Raw genomic sequence first — 16,999 nt, forward strand, 5'->3', positions numbered from 1 at the left:
TCCCGCAGCCTGTGGGGAGGTGGTGCTCATGACATTTTTACCCACAGGCTGTGGCAGAGCAGATTCCACTGCTGGTGCAGGGCGTCCGAGGGAGCCAAGCGCAGCCTGACAGCCCCAGTGCTCAGCTAGCCCTCATCGCTGCCAGCCAAAGCTTCCTGCAGGCAAGGCCCCCTCGTTGACCACTCAGACCACACCCTTACCACTCCTCTTAGGGCCTCTAGATCTCATCAGTTTAAGTTTCTGCCAGTAGTCTCTCTCTCCCTGTACTGAACCCCAGTGCTAACCACATCCTGACCCTCATCCATCCCTGTACCCAAGCCTAGAGGACATATGGTGTGCTTCATCTGCCCACCTGTTCCCCAACAGCCAGGTGGGAAGATGGTGGCAGCCGCAAAGGCCTCTGTGCCAACAATTCAGGACCAAGCATCGGCCATGCAGCTGAGTCAGTGTGCTAAAAACCTTGGCACCGCATTGGCTGAACTCCGTACTGCTGCCCAGAAGGTAAGGGAGCTGGCTATTTTTTTGGAAGATGAAGGGGGTATCCTGGGATGATGGAGAATCTGTTCAGGCTATCCTAAAATGGATAACTATAACCTGAGCCACGAGTGAGACCCTGTGTACCACTTATCCCTCAAACTCTCCCCCTTCACCCCGTGTGTTTGTAGGCTCAGGAAGCGTGTGGGCCTTTGGAAATGGATTCTGCTCTGAGTGTGGTGCAGAATCTGGAGAGAGACCTGCAGGAAGTGAAGGCAGCTGCTCGAGACGGCAAGCTGAAGCCCTTGCCTGGGGAGACGGTAAGTACTTGTGAGATCTGAAGTCTCCTCACCTGTGCCCCAGAGCTGCCCTGAACATTTGTTGAAACTGCCTGCTGACTCTCAGTAGCTTCTCAAGCTCTCTCTTCCCTGTTTCTCCTGTGGCTGAGTCCTGAGTCTCCCTGTCATCCCTAGATGGAGAAATGTGCCCAGGACCTGGGCAACAGCACCAAAGCCGTGAGCTCCGCTATTGCCCAGCTGCTGGGGGAGGTCGCCCAGGGCAATGAGAATTACGCAGGTACACGGGCAGGGCCAGGATGGGGCCTGTGGGGAGAAGGAGGGGGAATGGGAGCTGTAGGGGTGGGGCGACACAGGAAGCCCCCAGCATCAGGGCTTGGCAGTGAAGGTACCTTTTCCCCTCCTTTCTCTCTCATTGTCTCCCCAGGCATTGCAGCTCGGGATGTGGCAGGTGGGCTGCGGTCACTGGCCCAAGCTGCTAGGGGCGTAGCTGCCCTGACATCAGATCCTGCAGTGCAAGCCATTGTGCTCGACACAGCCAGCGATGTCCTGGACAAGGCCAGCAGCCTCATCGAGGAGGCGAAGAAAGCAGCCGGCCATCCAGGGGACCCTGAGAGCCAGCAGCGGCTTGCCCAGGTTCGGTTTTGGGCCGAGGCTGCTTCCTCCCTCTCCCCCGACCCCCTCAGAAGGCTGTCTCGAGGGGGTGTCTCATCAGCACTGTGGCTCCTCTCTGGATTCCACCCTTCTTCTCCATCTGAGTAGAAGAGTCTCAGCGAAAGCGAGGCCTGGGCCTAGCCAAGCACCACATTTGGGGAAGTTTGATACTCTAACTTGATACTCTGGCCTGTTCAGCTATAGCACCCCCTTTCCGCTTTCACTTTCAGAGGCTCCCATGGGTGGAGGCGGGGATCTCCCAGTTTCTGCTTTGGCAACCCCTGTCTCCTTTCCCACCTCAGGTGGCTAAAGCTGTGACCCAGGCCCTGAACCGTTGCGTCAGCTGCCTGCCTGGCCAGCGTGATGTGGACAATGCCCTGAGGGCAGTGGGAGATGCCAGCAAGCGACTCCTGAGTGACTCGGTAGGAGGACAGGGGTGTGAGGGGACATGGGGACAAAGGACTCCAAGTATCTACCTGTAGACCTCTCCATCACCCTAACTCCCCAGATGCACCCCCTCCCCTCACCGCTTTCCCAGGCCTGTGCCCACCTCCCCGAGCTCCTTCAGCAGGCCTCCCCTCAGGTCATCTCCCGTCCTTGCTCCTGACTCTCTCTCTGATCCTGCAGCTTCCCCCCAGCACTGGGACCTTTCAGGAGGCTCAGAGCCGGCTGAATGAAGCCGCTGCCGGGCTGAATCAGGCAGCCACAGAGCTGGTGCAGGCCTCTCGGGGAACCCCTCAGGACCTGGCCCGAGCCTCAGGTCGATTTGGACAAGACTTCAGCACCTTCCTGGAAGCCGGCGTGGAGATGGCAGGCCAGGCTCCGGTAGGAAGGGGAGCTGGGTATGGTTCAAGGGTCAGGGGCATCTCTGTGACCACGGAATCCTGACCTGCTCCTTGCCCCCTCCCCTCCCCAGTCTCTAGCTGTACTTGGGTGTCTGAGACAGAGAATCCCTTTTAGAGACAGACAAGAAAAGATTCAACAATGCATTGGCCTTCTTGCCCTCAACAGAGCCAGGAGGACCGTGCCCAGGTCGTATCCAACTTGAAGGGCATCTCCATGTCTTCAAGCAAACTTCTTCTCGCTGCCAAGGCCCTGTCCACAGACCCTGCAGCCCCAACCCTCAAGAGTCAGCTGGCTGCAGCTGCCCGGTAAGTGGGAGCTGGGAAACCAAGCCCTTGCATATTAAGCAGACTGGGGAGGGGACGTTTCGTAAGAAGTCTCTGGCTCAGGAATTGTTCCAGACAAAAAAGAAATGGCTAGAGACTTACTTGCTACGTGAGCAGGATGCAGAAGTGATGACCTATGCACTCATTCACTCAACTTCCCGTTCCTTCCAGGGCAGTGACCGACAGCATCAACCAGCTCATCAGCATGTGCACCCAGCAGGCGCCAGGCCAGAAGGAGTGTGATAATGCCCTGCGGGAATTGGAGGTGGGCCTTGGCAGGCTAAATGGGGTTGAAGTTGAGGAAAGCGTTCTTGGCTAAGGGCAGTGAGGGGGCGTCTTGGATCTCAGTTCACCACCAACCGCCCCTTCCCCCACCCGACAGACGGTCCGGGAACTCCTAGAGAACCCAGTCCAGCCCATCAATGACATGTCCTACTTTGGCTGTCTGGACAGCGTCATGGAAAACTCAAAGGTAGGTGTACCCAGTCCCCTCCCAAGGACCGGAGAGGGTTGGAAGACGAGCCAGCCAGGGGCTGCCCTCTCCCTCTGAGAACAAGATCTGACTCTCCCGATACCCTCTGTTCCCCAGGTGCTGGGTGAGGCCATGACCGGCATCTCCCAAAATGCCAAGAACGGAAACTTGCCGGAGTTTGGGGAGGCTGTCGCCACAGCCTCCAAGGCCCTCTGCGGCTTCACCGAGGCAGCTGCACAGGTTATCCTCCTGGGATAGTCCCTGGAACTCCCCTGTTGTCCCTACCCGTCCTCCTCGCAGCCTGACACACATGCGCAGAAGACAAAGTTACGCTTGTAAAGCCAGCTGTGTGGAAAATGGGGATCTTTCCCCCACCTAAAGTAGAGGTGTTTGCCAGCAAGCATAGAACACCAACAGTTCTGATCACTGTCACCGCTGAGCCCTGGTGCTTTCAGTAGGGACTACACTGTCCAACCACTGAATCTGGCCCCAGCTTGCCTGGTGTATTCTGCCTGCCTAGCATATGCACGTTATTTTCATATAATGAGTACTTTCTTTTTTGCCGAGCCACACGGCATGCTGGCTCTTAGTTTCGCGATCAGGGATTGAACTCGTGCACCCTGCAGTGGAAGTGCAAAGTCTCAATCACTGGACGCCCAGGGAAGTCCACACGTATTATTACACTGTTAGAATAGTACCAGGGGCTAAATTTCCCGTTACTTGGGTCACCACCTAACCTTGCCTTTTGCTACATTACGAAGTATAAAACGATCCATTGGCTCAGAGTATTTTGCTTTTGTATATGAATCCTTAAAACAAACTGACTTGAGAGCTCATCCTCTCAGCCTGTCCTTCAATCTCCCTGCCTCCCTGTACCCTGTTCTGTTGGGGGTCCTGCTCTATATGGCTTGACGTATTTCTGGAAAAGCATGAAGAAGAAAATGCAAAGCTACCATGTGTTGGGTGAAGTAAGAATCAAACCTTACGATGATCTTCCAAGAGAAACAGTTTTTGGCAACCATCCCTTCCCTCTTTCCAAATCTCTGAAGCCTGGAGGCATTATGTGTTAATTAGCCTAACTCCACCCACAGTTTTATTAGAACTGTCTCTAAAAGAGGCTGTGTGTGTGTGTGTGTGTCTTTCAAACTTTTTTTTTTACCAACACTTAGAATAAGCAGTACTTTTTACCTAAGACCCAACATACAAACACATAAACAGGTAAACAGGTGAACTGAATTTTGATAAAAAGCTTACTGTGCTGCTTCCTTTTTTTTTTTTTTTTCATTTTTTAATCTTCTGAAATGTTTGAACACATTTAACAAAACAGGAGAGGTTTTTCCCTCTTTTATAGTATAATCGCAGCTTGCTAATGTATCTCCACTCATGTAGAACCCTGGCCACTGAACCTACCCCTGCTCCCCATTGTCCCCACTGTGGCTATTCCTACCTCAGGAATATTCCTTATTCCTCACCCCACTCCTCTCTCTACAGGCTGCATATCTGGTTGGCGTGTCTGACCCCAACAGCCAAGCTGGACAACAAGGGCTGGTGGAGCCCACACAGTTTGCCCGAGCAAACCAGGCAATTCAGATGGCCTGTCAGAGTTTGGGGGAGCCTGGCTGCACCCAGGCCCAGGTAACTTGGGAGTACAGTCACTGTGAGCAAGCCTGGGAAAGGCTGCTGAGCCAGGACAGGCCACCCCCATGGCGGGAGGAGATGCAGGACATGTGGGGAAGGAGGGTGGAGCCCCAGCGCTGACCTCCTGCCCACAGCTTCTCTGGGTCATTGTCTTCTCTGGCTGTGTTTCTCATCATTTCTTCATTTACTGCCAGGCTCACCACTTCTCTATGGAGGTTTGAGTTCACTCTCCTCCTGAGCCTGTGAACGATTTCTCCATTAGTGTGTCGGCTTTTCATTTTCCTTTCTCCTCCACCCTGCGCGTCTTTGGGTATCTGTCTCCCAGATTTTGACTTTCAGGTGACTCTGTCTTTCCTAATGAGACTTCCAAAGGATTGCAGTCCATCCCCCAAGCTGAAGGGGCTGCTGCCCAGTATAGACACGGCCCTCCTGCCCTCACATGGCTCTTCCACGTCTCTGTCTCCTCAGGTGCTCTCTGCAGCCACCATTGTGGCCAAACACACGTCTGCACTGTGTAATAGCTGCCGCCTGGCTTCTGCCCGAACCGCCAATCCCACTGCCAAGCGCCAGTTCGTACAGTCAGCCAAGGAGGTGGCCAACAGCACGGCCAACCTTGTCAAGACCATCAAGGTTCCCAGTGTTGGAATTCTCAACCTCTCCCTGACCTGTCCAGTTTTCTCTCCCCCAACCCCTGCACCCCGTCATTCCCTGAGGCCTTCACCCAGTCACACCTGCCTAAGCCCAAGGTCTTGCCTGTCCGCACTGGTCACCACTAGCCCCGCCCCATGCCCTTTGAGCTCAGGAGGGAGACCTGGGCTTCCCTGCTTTTGTCTACAGTCCATCCTGAGCTCCTCCTTGTCACTCCCACTTCAGGCGCTGGATGGGGCCTTCACAGAGGAGAACCGTGCCCAGTGCCGAGCAGCAACGGCCCCTTTGCTGGAGGCTGTGGACAATCTGAGCGCCTTTGCGTCCAACCCTGAGTTCTCCAGTGTTCCTGCCCAGATCAGCCCTGAGGTGAGGCAGGGTGAACGCATGAACTGCCGGCCACCTCATCTTTCCAGGAGTCTTGAGACTCACCCCTCGACCTCCCCTCTCCCCAGGGCCGGGCTGCCATGGAGCCCATTGTGATCTCTGCTAAGACAATGTTGGAGAGTGCTGGGGGCCTTATTCAGACAGCCCGAGCCCTGGCGGTCAATCCGCGGGACCCACCACGCTGGTCCGTGCTGGCTGGCCACTCCCGTACTGTCTCAGACTCCATCAAGAAGCTGATCACAAGCATGAGGTAGGGGGCAGGGTGGAAAACCTTGTGGCTGGGGGATGCACACGCCTCTGACAGAACAGAGGGATGGGCACTGTGGTGTGAGATGGGCCAGTGTTGGAGGACATCTGTGGTCCAAGATTCAGGGGTACAGGGAAAGGTGGGCCAGCCTTGTGCTCAAGAGGTGTACTTGATGTTGGAGCCTGTGATACGTCTGCAGGGACAAGGCCCCAGGGCAGTTGGAGTGTGAGACAGCCATCGCAGCTCTGAACAGCTGTCTGCGGGACCTTGACCAGGCTTCTCTTGCTGCGGTCAGCCAGCAGCTCGCTCCCCGTGAGGGGATCTCTCAGGAGGTAAGGGGAGGAGGGGGGGCAGGCTTAAGGAAGGTGGGGGATCTGGGAGTGAGCTCATAGACACATGGAGGGTATGGAACGTGCTGGGTACTGGGTCACTTGGGTGTGGAAGGAAGAGTGGGGTCCTGTGCAGGTCACAGTCAGGGCTAAAATCCACTTCCTCCCCAGGCCTTGCACACCCAGATGCTCACTGCGGTGCAGGAAATCTCCCATCTTATTGAGCCGCTGGCCAGCGCTGCCCGGGCTGAAGCCTCCCAGCTGGGACACAAGGTACCTGGGGCGACACATGGGCTTGGGTAGGCTGAACCAGGGTACCTGGCCAGGCTGACCCCCATCCTAAACCCTTGCTGCAGGTGTCCCAGATGGCCCAGTACTTTGAGCCGCTCACTCTGGCTGCCGTGGGTGCTGCCTCCAAAACCCTGAGCCACCCACAGCAGATGGCGCTCCTGGACCAGACCAAAACCTTGGCCGAGTCTGCCCTGCAGCTGCTGTACACAGCCAAGGAAGCTGGCGGTAACCCCAAGGTACTGAGCTAAGGGGCTGCTACTATAGTAAGAGAAGCAGGAACCACTGCTCCCTGCCCCAGCTCACTCACTCTGCCCCACAGCAAGCAGCTCACACCCAGGAAGCCCTGGAGGAGGCTGTGCAGATGATGACAGAGGCCGTAGAGGACCTGACAGCCACCCTCAACGAGGCAGCCAGTGCTGCCGGGGTCGTCGGTGGCATGGTGGACTCCATCACCCAGGCCATCAACCAGGTTGGAGTCTTGGGGAGCCTGTGGATGGAGGTGCCTGTGGACGGAGGTGCCTGTGGACCAGTGTCCCTGAGCCCACAGTCCTTACCCTTCTGCCATTCTCCCCCCTCAGCTAGATGAAGGACCAATGGGTGAACCAGAGGGTTCCTTCGTGGATTACCAGACCACCATGGTGCGGACAGCCAAGGCCATTGCTGTCACCGTTCAGGAGATGGTGAGTTTGGGAGAGTATAAGAGGGCTGCTCTTGAAGAGTTTGGACATTGAGTTTGGACATCAATTCACTTCTTCCTGTCACCAGGTAACCAAGTCAAACACCAGCCCTGAGGAGCTGGGCCCTCTCGCTAACCAGCTGACTAGTGACTATGGGCGTCTTGCCTCCCAGGCCAAGCCTGCAGCTGTGGCTGCTGAAAATGAAGAGGTAACTTCCCTGCCCCTGACAGAAAACCCAAGGCTTACCCCTTGTCCCATGATGTCAGCCTCTGGGGCTGTCCCACCCTCGGCCACTCGGGTCTTTCATAAAAAGGGGAACTCATCCTCAGGGCTGCTCCATGAAAGAGTAATCAGGGCTCCATAAAGGGTGGGATCAAAGCCTCCATCACAGGGATAAGGAGTAGCCCAGGGTCTAGAGATTGCCTGGGCTGCCACTATTTCCCCCGTTGGCCCTGATTCCCTGTGGCTGCTTCTCCACTGTGCCGCAAGCCTTTGTTCCCTTCCTAGTTCTTCCGTGTTGCAAAGCCCTGAAGCGCTTCCTTCCCTAAGCTCCTGCCTTTCCAAGAAAGCAAGTAATTGGATCTTAGCATGACACACCTAATCCCCAACCCAAACCCCTCCATAACCACACACGCCAAACTGTAAGCCATGGCCTCTGCTTCAGATACCCCAGCATGAGGGCTTCTCCCCCTCCTCCTCGCTGTGCTTATTAGCACGGTCCTCACAGCTGGTGCCCACAGGCTAGTATTTTCCATGTGTAGGAGGAGACCTCCTGACTAAAGGCTGTGAAACAGGACAAGTCTATGCAGAGTACTTCTCACTACCTCTTTAGTCCTCAGCGCGAGCTTTTTTAGGTCCTTAGTACCTCCTCCAAGTGCAGTGGACATCCCTGAATCCTCTTGTAAAATCCGTCTCCCTGTTTCATCTACTCACAGATAGGCGCCCACATCAAGCACCGGGTTCAGGAGCTGGGGCACGGCTGCGCAGCTCTGGTCACCAAGGCAGGCGCCCTGCAGTGTAGCCCTAGTGATGCCTACACCAAGAAGGAGCTCATAGAGTGTGCCCGGAGAGTCTCTGAGAAGGTGACTGAGCCCGTCCCCATGGCCTGGGGGCTGTGCTCCCCAGCCCTTTCCTCTGTCCCTTCTCCCAGACCCAGGACCTATCCTCTCACGGGGCCCCTGCCACAGTCACCACGTGACTCTCCTCCCTCAGGTCTCCCACGTGCTGGCTGCGCTCCAGGCTGGGAATCGTGGCACCCAGGCCTGCATCACAGCCGCCAGCGCTGTGTCCGGCATCATCGCCGACCTGGACACCACCATCATGTTCGCCACTGCCGGCACACTCAACCGTGAGGGTGCCGAAACCTTCGCTGACCACCGGTGAGGAGGGAACTGGGGCTTGTGCGGTGTGGGGCCAGAGGGGTTGGGGGAGGCCTGAGAAGAGCTGACTGGGCTGGGCTGTCCCCCAGAGAGGGCATTCTGAAGACTGCCAAGGTGCTGGTGGAAGACACCAAGGTCCTGGTGCAGAATGCAGCTGGGAGCCAGGAGAAGCTGGCACAGGCAGCCCAGTCCTCTGTGGCCACCATCACCCGCCTCGCCGATGTGGTCAAGCTGGGTGCAGCCAGCCTGGGAGCTGAGGACCCAGAGACCCAGGTATCCGCCCCACACGCCTCACTCTGGCCAGAACCACTTCCTGTTCCCCCCTTTCCTCCCACAGACCGGAGCCTCTGCTCTCGCACACAGGTGGTGCTGATCAATGCAGTGAAAGATGTGGCCAAGGCCCTGGGAGACCTCATCAGTGCCACAAAGGCTGCGGCTGGCAAAGTCGGCGACGACCCTGCTGTGTGGCAGCTCAAGAACTCTGCCAAGGTGGGAGGAAAAGAGAGCAGCTGCCCAGGCGGGGAGTAGACCAGTGTGCTATGCCTGCCCCTTAAAACAATGCTGCCCTCCCTCCTCTGATGCCCGCAGGTGATGGTAACCAATGTGACATCACTGCTCAAGACCGTGAAAGCGGTAGAGGATGAGGCCACCAAAGGCACGCGCGCCCTGGAGGCCACAACGGAGCATATTCGGCAGGAGCTGGCGGTGAGCCCACCTGTGCAGCAGGGCCTGGGCTGGGGAGCAGGGCCTGGGCTGGAGAACGGGGCCTGGGCTGGTGCAGCAGGGCCTGGGCTGGTGCAGCAGGGCCTGGGCTGGAGAACGGGGCCTGGGCTGGAGAACGGGGCCTGGGCTGGGGAGCGGGGCCTGGGCTGGGGAGCAGGGCCTGGGCTGGTGCAGCAGGGCCTGGGCTGGGGAGCAGGGCCTGGGCTGGTGCAGCAGGGCCTGGGCTGGAGAACGGGGCCTGGGCTGGTGCAGCGGGGCCTGGGCTGGAGAACGGGCCTGGGCTGGTGCAGCGGGGCCTGGGCTGGAGAACGGGGCCTGGGCTGGTGCAGCGGGGCCTGGGCTGGAGAACGGGGCCTGGGCTGGAGAATGGGGCCTGGGCTGGGGAGCGGGGCCTGGGCTGGGGAGCGGGGTCTGGGTGGATTGTGAGCGTACGTGCGCTGCCCACACACACACAAAGACGCTGACGCGCAGCCTCCTCCCGCTGCCAGACTTCCTGTGCATGCTGCGCTGTGTCTCCCTTCCTCGCCTGTTTCCTCCTTGGCATTTGACAACTACCCTCTTCGTCCCCCCGCCCCAACTTTCTCTGGCCTCTCAGTTGCCACATTCAGGGGTCACTTCTTAGCCTTCATCTTCTTCAGACATTTCCAAAACAGTGGACCCCCTAACAAGCCTCTCTTTGAAAGCCTTTCTTCCTTTGGCCTTTGTGACACTGGCTTTTCTGTTGCCGCTCACATCTCCTCTATAGTTGCACTCACCTTCAACCAGATAAATCTTAGAGGCCTTCCTGGAACTGCACCGATCGCCTTCTTACTCCTCTTTGGCAGGTTCAACCCTCTCATCATTGTTCTCTGACAAGTAGACTTCCAGTTCTGCGCTCAGTCATTTTCAGCCTCCTATTTGACCTTAGCACCGAGACACAGTGCCTCCCCACCAGCCTCTTTTCCCGACTCACTGCTTCCCACTAAGCATGGCCACAGCCCTCCCGGTCCAGCAGGCTCCCTCCCAGTCGCCCGTGACTTCTCTGCCTCGCTCACAGCCTGCAGGCCGTCGCCAGGTCCTGCCCCACCCTCCTCCAGTCTCTTCCTCTCCTTGCTTCTCTCCCAGCCCACAGGCAGCACTCTCCCTCACTGTGACTGCTGTGCCCGGTTTCTACCTGGTCTCCTTGCCTTCAGTCTTTGTCACTTTCATCTTTTTTTTTTTTAACTTATTTTTTGGCTACGCTGGGTCTTCTCTGCTACACGTGGGCTTTCTCTAGTTGTGGTGAGCTGGGGCTGCCCTTCCTTGTGGTGCACAGGCTGCTCATTGCAGTGGCTTCTCTTGTGGAGCACCGGCTCTAGGCGCGTGGGCTTCAGTTATGCCCAGTAGTTGTGGCACAGGCTTAGTTCCTCCACCACATGCGGGATCTTCCCAGACCCGGGATCAAACCCATGTTCCACTGGCAGGCAGATTCTTAACCAATGGACCACTGGGGCAGTCCCCATCTTTCTAACTTCTAAATTTATCTTTCTCATTTTCTATTTTCACTTCTCCTCAGAGGTGTTCAAATTGAAATTGCTTTCTACTTACCAAACTTGATCATTCATTCCCTCCTCTTTCCCATATCGCTAAACAGTACCTTTCAGTAACTCAGTTCCTAAAGCCAGAAACTCCGTTTTAACATCTTTCTCTCATTGTTCCCCACATCTGAGCTCATCAGCAGTTCTTTTAGTGGTCCCTCCAAATAGACCTCATTTTCTCATTTCCCATCTCTGCTACCAGCACCTTGTCCAAACCATCATCAGGCCTTAGCTGTGTTTATGTGATAGCATCTATGTAAACCCCTTGCTTCTCCATTCACCTCCTCTCCCCAGTCAATCCTCTCTATACAGAGGATAATTTTTGGGGGGTGGGGGGCGCCTCACCGTGCAGCTTGTGGGATCTTAGCTCCTCAACTAGGGATTCAGTCCAGGACCATGGCAGTGAAAGTGCTGAGTCCTAACCTCTGGACCACCAGGCAATTCCCAGAATAATCTCTTAAAAATATAAATCAGGTTATGTCACTTCAGTGCTTACAATCCTCCAGTGACTGCCCTGGCATCTGTGGTAAAGTCCACTCTCCTTCCCAGGGCCTTCCAGGCTCCAGGGCCCCTGCTGCCTTCCCCAGTCTCTCCTCACCCTTCTCTCCTCCCGGCCAGGGGCCAGGCCCCTGCCTTCTCAGCTCCGCCCACTGCAGACCCTTGTTCTTGTGCTTTACCAGTTTTTTGAACATCTGGCCCCTTCTGATCCTTCAGGCTTTAGCTTAAACATCCCTTCCGCCAAAGGCTTCCTTGACCACCTTTCTGAAAAAGAACTTCCTTTTTCTTTCTCGTCACAGCACCCTCTTTTTTTTCCCCTTCACAGTGTAGTTTCCCTGGTCGTTCACCTATTATCATTTGTACCCAAAACCAGAATGCAAGCTCCATGAGAACAACAGGACCTTGTCTACCTTATTCCCCACTGCACCCCCAGCACCTCACGTAGTCTCCAACCTAGCTGATCTTTAGTGGGATTGAATTTGTTGGGTGAATACATACAGCAAAATATTTCTATGACTTTTACATACTGTGTGAAATTCTGAGTTCCTTGTTCTGATACCCAAGGTCCCAACAGCCTTTGCTGTGCCATCCCTGTGCTCTAGAACATTTCTTAATACTCTCTCACACTTGACGTCCTGGTTATTTGTGCTCTGCCACTTATGTCAGTGCACTCCTGTTGTCTGTACCCTTAAGACCCAGCTCCTTACCCAGCTTCGCCACTCGCCACATTAAGACTTCTCTTTAGGAATGAAAAGCCAGCAGAAAGGTACTTCTTTAATTTCAAACAAATACACTTTCCCCAATCACTTTAGTCAGAAATGAGGACCAACTGCCTTCTATTGTGTTAGCTGTGAATGTGTGAAAGTCTCCAAGCGCTGATCTACAATAACTACTCGGTGGCTGCCTGTTGACTGAGTACACAGAGGAATGAACCAGTCACACAAGTGCTGCTTCATCTCACAGCCTCACTCACTGTGGAGTTTTCTTCTTGCTCTACCCCAACAGGTCTTCTGCTCCCCAGAGCCACCTGCCAAGACCTCGACCCCTGAAGATTTCATCCGCATGACCAAGGGTATCACCATGGCAACCGCCAAGGCCGTTGCCGCTGGGAACTCCTGTCGCCAGGAGGATGTCATTGCCACAGCCAATCTGAGTCGCCGTGCTATTGCAGATATGCTCCGGGCTTGCAAGGTAGAAATCCCGGCGGTGAGGCAGAAGCGTGAGGCAGCTTGAGGACAGCACGTGGTAGGGGAGGACCTGCAGGGACTTGGGAGCTCTTTGGGATCCTAAGGCTAATGTGTACTCTGTGCTACAGGAAGCTGCCTACCACCCAGAAGTGGCTCCAGACGTGCGGCTCCGAGCCCTACACTTTGGCCGGGAATGTGCCAATGGCTACCTGGAACTGCTGGACCACGTGCTGCTGGTAAGGCGGGAGGTGTCTGCTCCTCACAGCGGCCTCCCTGAATACACAGGCCTCAGGCCCTGCACTGTTCAGATCTCCTCCCGACCCCACCATCTACTCCCCGAGTGTGTCCTTGTTTCCACATCTCCCTTCCACTGGGGCTCCATCAGTTTTAGCATCTTTGGTTCTCCCACTCACCTCCTCCTCTTTCTCTTGTCTCCTCTCTTCCCGCCTGACCTCCCCCTCCTCTACCTCCTCATCTCTTCTTTCTTCTCATTTCATCCTTCTCCTGGCTCCTTGTCAGCCGGTGAGTGACACACAGCCCCACTGTCTTCACCATGCATGCAGTGTGATGTCTGGCGTGCTCCTGGATAGGCTGTGTGCTGTTTCAGGCTGCAGTGTGGAGCGGCCTAGAGTGGGGGTGGCAGGAGGGGGTGGGGTCTGCCCTGTTTCAAGGGTCAAGGTAGAAGCTGAGATCTGATGCTCTCTCCCCTCTGCCCCCATCTTCCCCAGACCCTGCAGAAGCCAAGCCCAGAATTGAAGCAGCAATTGACGGTGCACTCAAAGCGTGTGGCTGGATCAGTCACTGAGCTCATCCAGGCTGCTGAGGCCATGAAGGGTAAGGGGTGACCAAGGGCAGGGAGGGAAGGGAAACCCTTGTTCTGGGGAGGACTCTGCTTCTGGGAGGCTGCTCAGAGATGGCCTCTGCAGAGTCCTCACAGATGCCAGGGCCTGGTGACAGTAAGCACACTGCCCGGTGCTCCTGATCTCCCTGCTCTGCCTTAGCCCCTTCCCACCTCACTTTGTCCACCAGGAACAGAATGGGTGGACCCAGAGGACCCCACAGTCATTGCTGAGAATGAACTCCTGGGAGCCGCGGCTGCCATTGAGGCTGCAGCCAAGAAGCTGGAGCAGCTGAAGCCCCGGGCCAAACCTAAGGTCAGCCCTGCTCCCTTCTCCTCCGCTCCGCTCAGAGTGTCTGCACCTTCAGCCTCCTCTTACCCTGCATCTCTGTCTGCCACTTCTGTCTCTTTTTTGCAGGAGGCGGACGAGTCCTTGAACTTTGAGGAGCAGATACTGGAAGCTGCCAAGTCCATCGCAGCAGCCACCAGCGCCCTGGTGAAGGCTGCCTCAGCTGCACAGAGGGAACTGGTGGCCCAGGGGAAGGTAAGGACTTGGATACCACCAGCTTTGTCTTCCACATGGCATGATGGTCTCCTCTGGGAGGCTCTCAGGAGGGCACAAGTCTGAGCGGATTCCTGCCCTCCTCCACAGGTGGGCGCCATTCCAGCCAACGCACTGGATGATGGACAGTGGTCCCAGGGCCTCATCTCTGCTGTGAGTGTACAACTCTCCCTGGGCCCCTCTGCACTTCAGGCACTTGAGAGGCTGGAGAGGGGATGGACCAGGGCAGGAGGCACGTTCTAACCTAATCTCCCTGCTTCAGGCCCGGATGGTGGCTGCGGCCACCAACAACCTGTGTGAGGCAGCCAATGCAGCTGTCCAAGGCCACGCCAGCCAGGAGAAGCTCATCTCATCGGCCAAGCAGGTCGCCGCCTCCACAGCACAGCTCCTCGTAGCCTGCAAGGTCAAGGCCGACCAGGACTCTGAGGCAATGAAGCGGCTTCAGGTGAGGCCCCCTGGCCCATCTCATGTGTCTTGAGCTGTGCTGGTTTCAACTGTCACCCCTGACGTGCTTTCTGTGAGGGAGATGAGGGCCTTGCTCAGCTGGGACCTTCCTGAGTTCTCACCTCACACTGCTCTCTCTCTCCGCCCAGGCTGCCGGCAACGCAGTGAAGCGAGCCTCAGACAACCTGGTGAAGGCAGCCCAGAAGGCTGCAGCCTTTGAAGAACAGGAGAATGAGACCGTGGTGGTGAAGGAGAAGATGGTCGGGGGCATTGCCCAGGTAAGTTCTGAGGAACGTCAGCAGGGCAGTCACAATGCCTGCACTGGTTCCCACTCCCCCAGACCCTGATGCACATATTCACTGACTGAGTCCCTGATCTCTGTCCCTCAGATCATTGCTGCCCAGGAAGAGATGCTTCGGAAGGAACGAGAGCTGGAGGAGGCACGGAAGAAGCTGGCGCAGATCCGGCAGCAGCAGTACAAATTCTTACCTTCAGAGCTTCGAGACGAGCACTAGGGCAGCCGCTTGTGTGTATCACAGACCCAGCCCAGAGACTGTGCCTCACTACCAAAGCCTCCTGGGCTGTCGGGCCCAGCCTGCCCAACCCCAGCACCCCCAAGTGCCTGCCAAGCCTCGGGCCTGGTCCCGCCGCACGTTTCCTGGCCCTTCCCGGACTCCAAGTGCCTTCATGCCCTAGGGCCCCCTAAGTGCCTGCCCCTCCCCAGAGTATTAACGTTCCCAGAGTATTATTAACGCTGCTGTACCTCAGTCTGAACCTGCCAGGGCCCCAGCCCGCTCCACCCTGCCAGCAGCTTCCAGCCAGTCCCCACAGCCTCCGCTCTACTCATCCTTTTTTATACTCTCCGCCCCCCACCCCCAGCTACCTGTGGGGGCCAGGGGTGTAAGCCCCAAACAGGTCATGCTCCAATAAAGGTGATTCTGCCTGCAGCCTCAGCCTGGCTTCATGAGGAGGTACCCGCCCCGAGGGCAGGCAGGAAGAGAATGGGATGGAGTGCCGTGGCCCAGCTTGACGGGCTCAGAAGGCTGCCCCGAGGCCCCTTGCTCCCACTACATGCAGAGCCCTAAGTCATCCTAGTCAGGAAGCTGTCCCTGAGCAGTCAGGCCGCTGCTGTCCCTTGCCTCTCGGGCCAGCGCCCACGCCACACCAAGTGTCATTCTTCTGTTCCTGGGACAGCAGCTGCCAGTGCTCTTTGTGGCTGCCAGGGACGCACTCTGTTCTTCATCACTCGTGAACAAACCTAGGCCCTCACCAAGTCCGAATTTTCAAGAAGCAGCTTTGCTGAAAACAAGCCTATGGATACAAGTATCTGAGCCTAAGAGAACTAGGGCCAGATTTGGTTGAGGCAGTTGACAAGCCAAAAATCCAGCCTGAGGCTGCCTCAGGTAGGCTCAACTGTTGACCGGGTTGGGCATTTCCAGCCCCTCCCCAGCCTTGCTGCCACTCCTGCCCAGAACAGCAGTAGAAGGAAAGCAACTGAAAAAGCCAGATCCAAGCATGAGGCCGCATCGTCAGGGGCCAGAGCTCCCCTAATGGCCAGGCGGTTGCTGGGAGCCCTGTGCCAGCTGCCCCGCTCACCTGGAGGTTGAGTGGGGAAGGTGGGGGTGCCGTGCGCTTCCACTTCTCCCACATCTGCCCACATGGCCCACGCCACCTGGCAGCCCTCTCAGATCTGCCACTGTTTTCATGTATGATTCTTCAACCAGCCCTGTTGCTTAGTATGTTACTTCCTTGCTTCTCCCTCCAAGTAGAACACAAGCACCACCCAATCTGCTGCTACTCTTGTCACCTCCTGCCACCTCCTTAAAGGCATGACATCTACTACCCCATTAGAGTAGGTTTAAAGTAGAATGACTTTGTCCTCCCCAGGGCAGCCCATTAAGGGAGGTGCCAGCTTCCTACTACCACTTGTGTCACCTGTGATTAATTCATTCAATATTTACTAAGCCAGGCCCAGGCTAAGCGCTGGAAAACACAGATGTATTATCACCTCTCTGACGCAGACTGGCAACTGCAGTCCGTGTGGCTCTGGCCCCCTAACCCCAGATTCAATGTCCTGGCATCGTTGAGGACCTTAGAGATCAAATCCCTTTTACCACTTCCCCAACAAGTGGTAGTCCAGACCGTTTAAACTCCAGCTATGAGCCCAGACAGCTGCTGACCCCTGCTACCACTTCCCTGCCATATCCTCAGAAACTGTGACCAATCACGTTCCTCTTGATACTGATGCCTCAGGGAGCCTTCTGGGGAGAGACTCAAATACCTATTAGACCAGCAGTTCTTACAATGTGGTTGACCCTCAGGCCTCTAGGGGTGCCAGCATCCTTTCAGGGGTCCATAAGGTCAAGATTATTTTCATATGGGTTTCCCTGGTGGCTCAGTGGTGAAGAGTCTGCTGGCCAATGCAGATGACACAGGTTCGACCCCTGGTCAGGAAAGATCCCACATGCTGCAGAGCACCTAAGCCCCTGCGCCACAACTGTTAAGCCTGTGCCCTGGAGCCCACACACCCCAG

General features: G+C 56.3%; 1 protein-coding gene across 2 annotated transcripts in view; it reads left to right on the forward strand.

Annotated features, from left to right (window-relative positions):
• Positions 1–15,413, forward strand: part of TLN1 (talin 1) — a 31,754-nt gene extending 16,341 nt beyond the window's left edge. For both annotated transcript variants that reach the window (XM_070375665.1, XM_005900774.3), the window contains 35 exons: positions 48–161; positions 367–501; positions 666–794; positions 948–1,050; positions 1,198–1,406; positions 1,727–1,846; positions 2,052–2,249; positions 2,436–2,575; positions 2,765–2,858; positions 2,976–3,065; positions 3,183–3,305; positions 4,557–4,700; positions 5,172–5,333; positions 5,577–5,717; positions 5,804–5,985; positions 6,182–6,314; positions 6,483–6,584; positions 6,668–6,838; positions 6,922–7,071; positions 7,181–7,282; positions 7,368–7,487; positions 8,215–8,361; positions 8,492–8,658; positions 8,748–8,931; positions 9,022–9,147; positions 9,247–9,363; positions 12,441–12,626; positions 12,751–12,858; positions 13,351–13,456; positions 13,652–13,776; positions 13,879–14,004; positions 14,113–14,175; positions 14,285–14,467; positions 14,616–14,744; positions 14,856–15,413. In XM_070375665.1, coding sequence (XP_070231766.1) covers positions 48–161; positions 367–501; positions 666–794; positions 948–1,050; positions 1,198–1,406; positions 1,727–1,846; positions 2,052–2,249; positions 2,436–2,575; positions 2,765–2,858; positions 2,976–3,065; positions 3,183–3,305; positions 4,557–4,700; positions 5,172–5,333; positions 5,577–5,717; positions 5,804–5,985; positions 6,182–6,314; positions 6,483–6,584; positions 6,668–6,838; positions 6,922–7,071; positions 7,181–7,282; positions 7,368–7,487; positions 8,215–8,361; positions 8,492–8,658; positions 8,748–8,931; positions 9,022–9,147; positions 9,247–9,363; positions 12,441–12,626; positions 12,751–12,858; positions 13,351–13,456; positions 13,652–13,776; positions 13,879–14,004; positions 14,113–14,175; positions 14,285–14,467; positions 14,616–14,744; positions 14,856–14,981 — 4,755 coding nt within the window. In that variant the 3' untranslated portion in view covers positions 14,982–15,413. The remainder of the gene's footprint in view (positions 1–47; positions 162–366; positions 502–665; positions 795–947; positions 1,051–1,197; positions 1,407–1,726; positions 1,847–2,051; positions 2,250–2,435; positions 2,576–2,764; positions 2,859–2,975; positions 3,066–3,182; positions 3,306–4,556; positions 4,701–5,171; positions 5,334–5,576; positions 5,718–5,803; positions 5,986–6,181; positions 6,315–6,482; positions 6,585–6,667; positions 6,839–6,921; positions 7,072–7,180; positions 7,283–7,367; positions 7,488–8,214; positions 8,362–8,491; positions 8,659–8,747; positions 8,932–9,021; positions 9,148–9,246; positions 9,364–12,440; positions 12,627–12,750; positions 12,859–13,350; positions 13,457–13,651; positions 13,777–13,878; positions 14,005–14,112; positions 14,176–14,284; positions 14,468–14,615; positions 14,745–14,855) is intronic.
• The last annotated feature ends 1,586 nt before the right edge of the window (positions 15,414–16,999 follow it).

Source organism: Bos mutus, chromosome 8 (genome assembly GCF_027580195.1).
Source record: "Bos mutus isolate GX-2022 chromosome 8, NWIPB_WYAK_1.1, whole genome shotgun sequence".
NCBI classification, from domain to species: Eukaryota; Metazoa; Chordata; class Mammalia; order Artiodactyla; family Bovidae; genus Bos; species Bos mutus.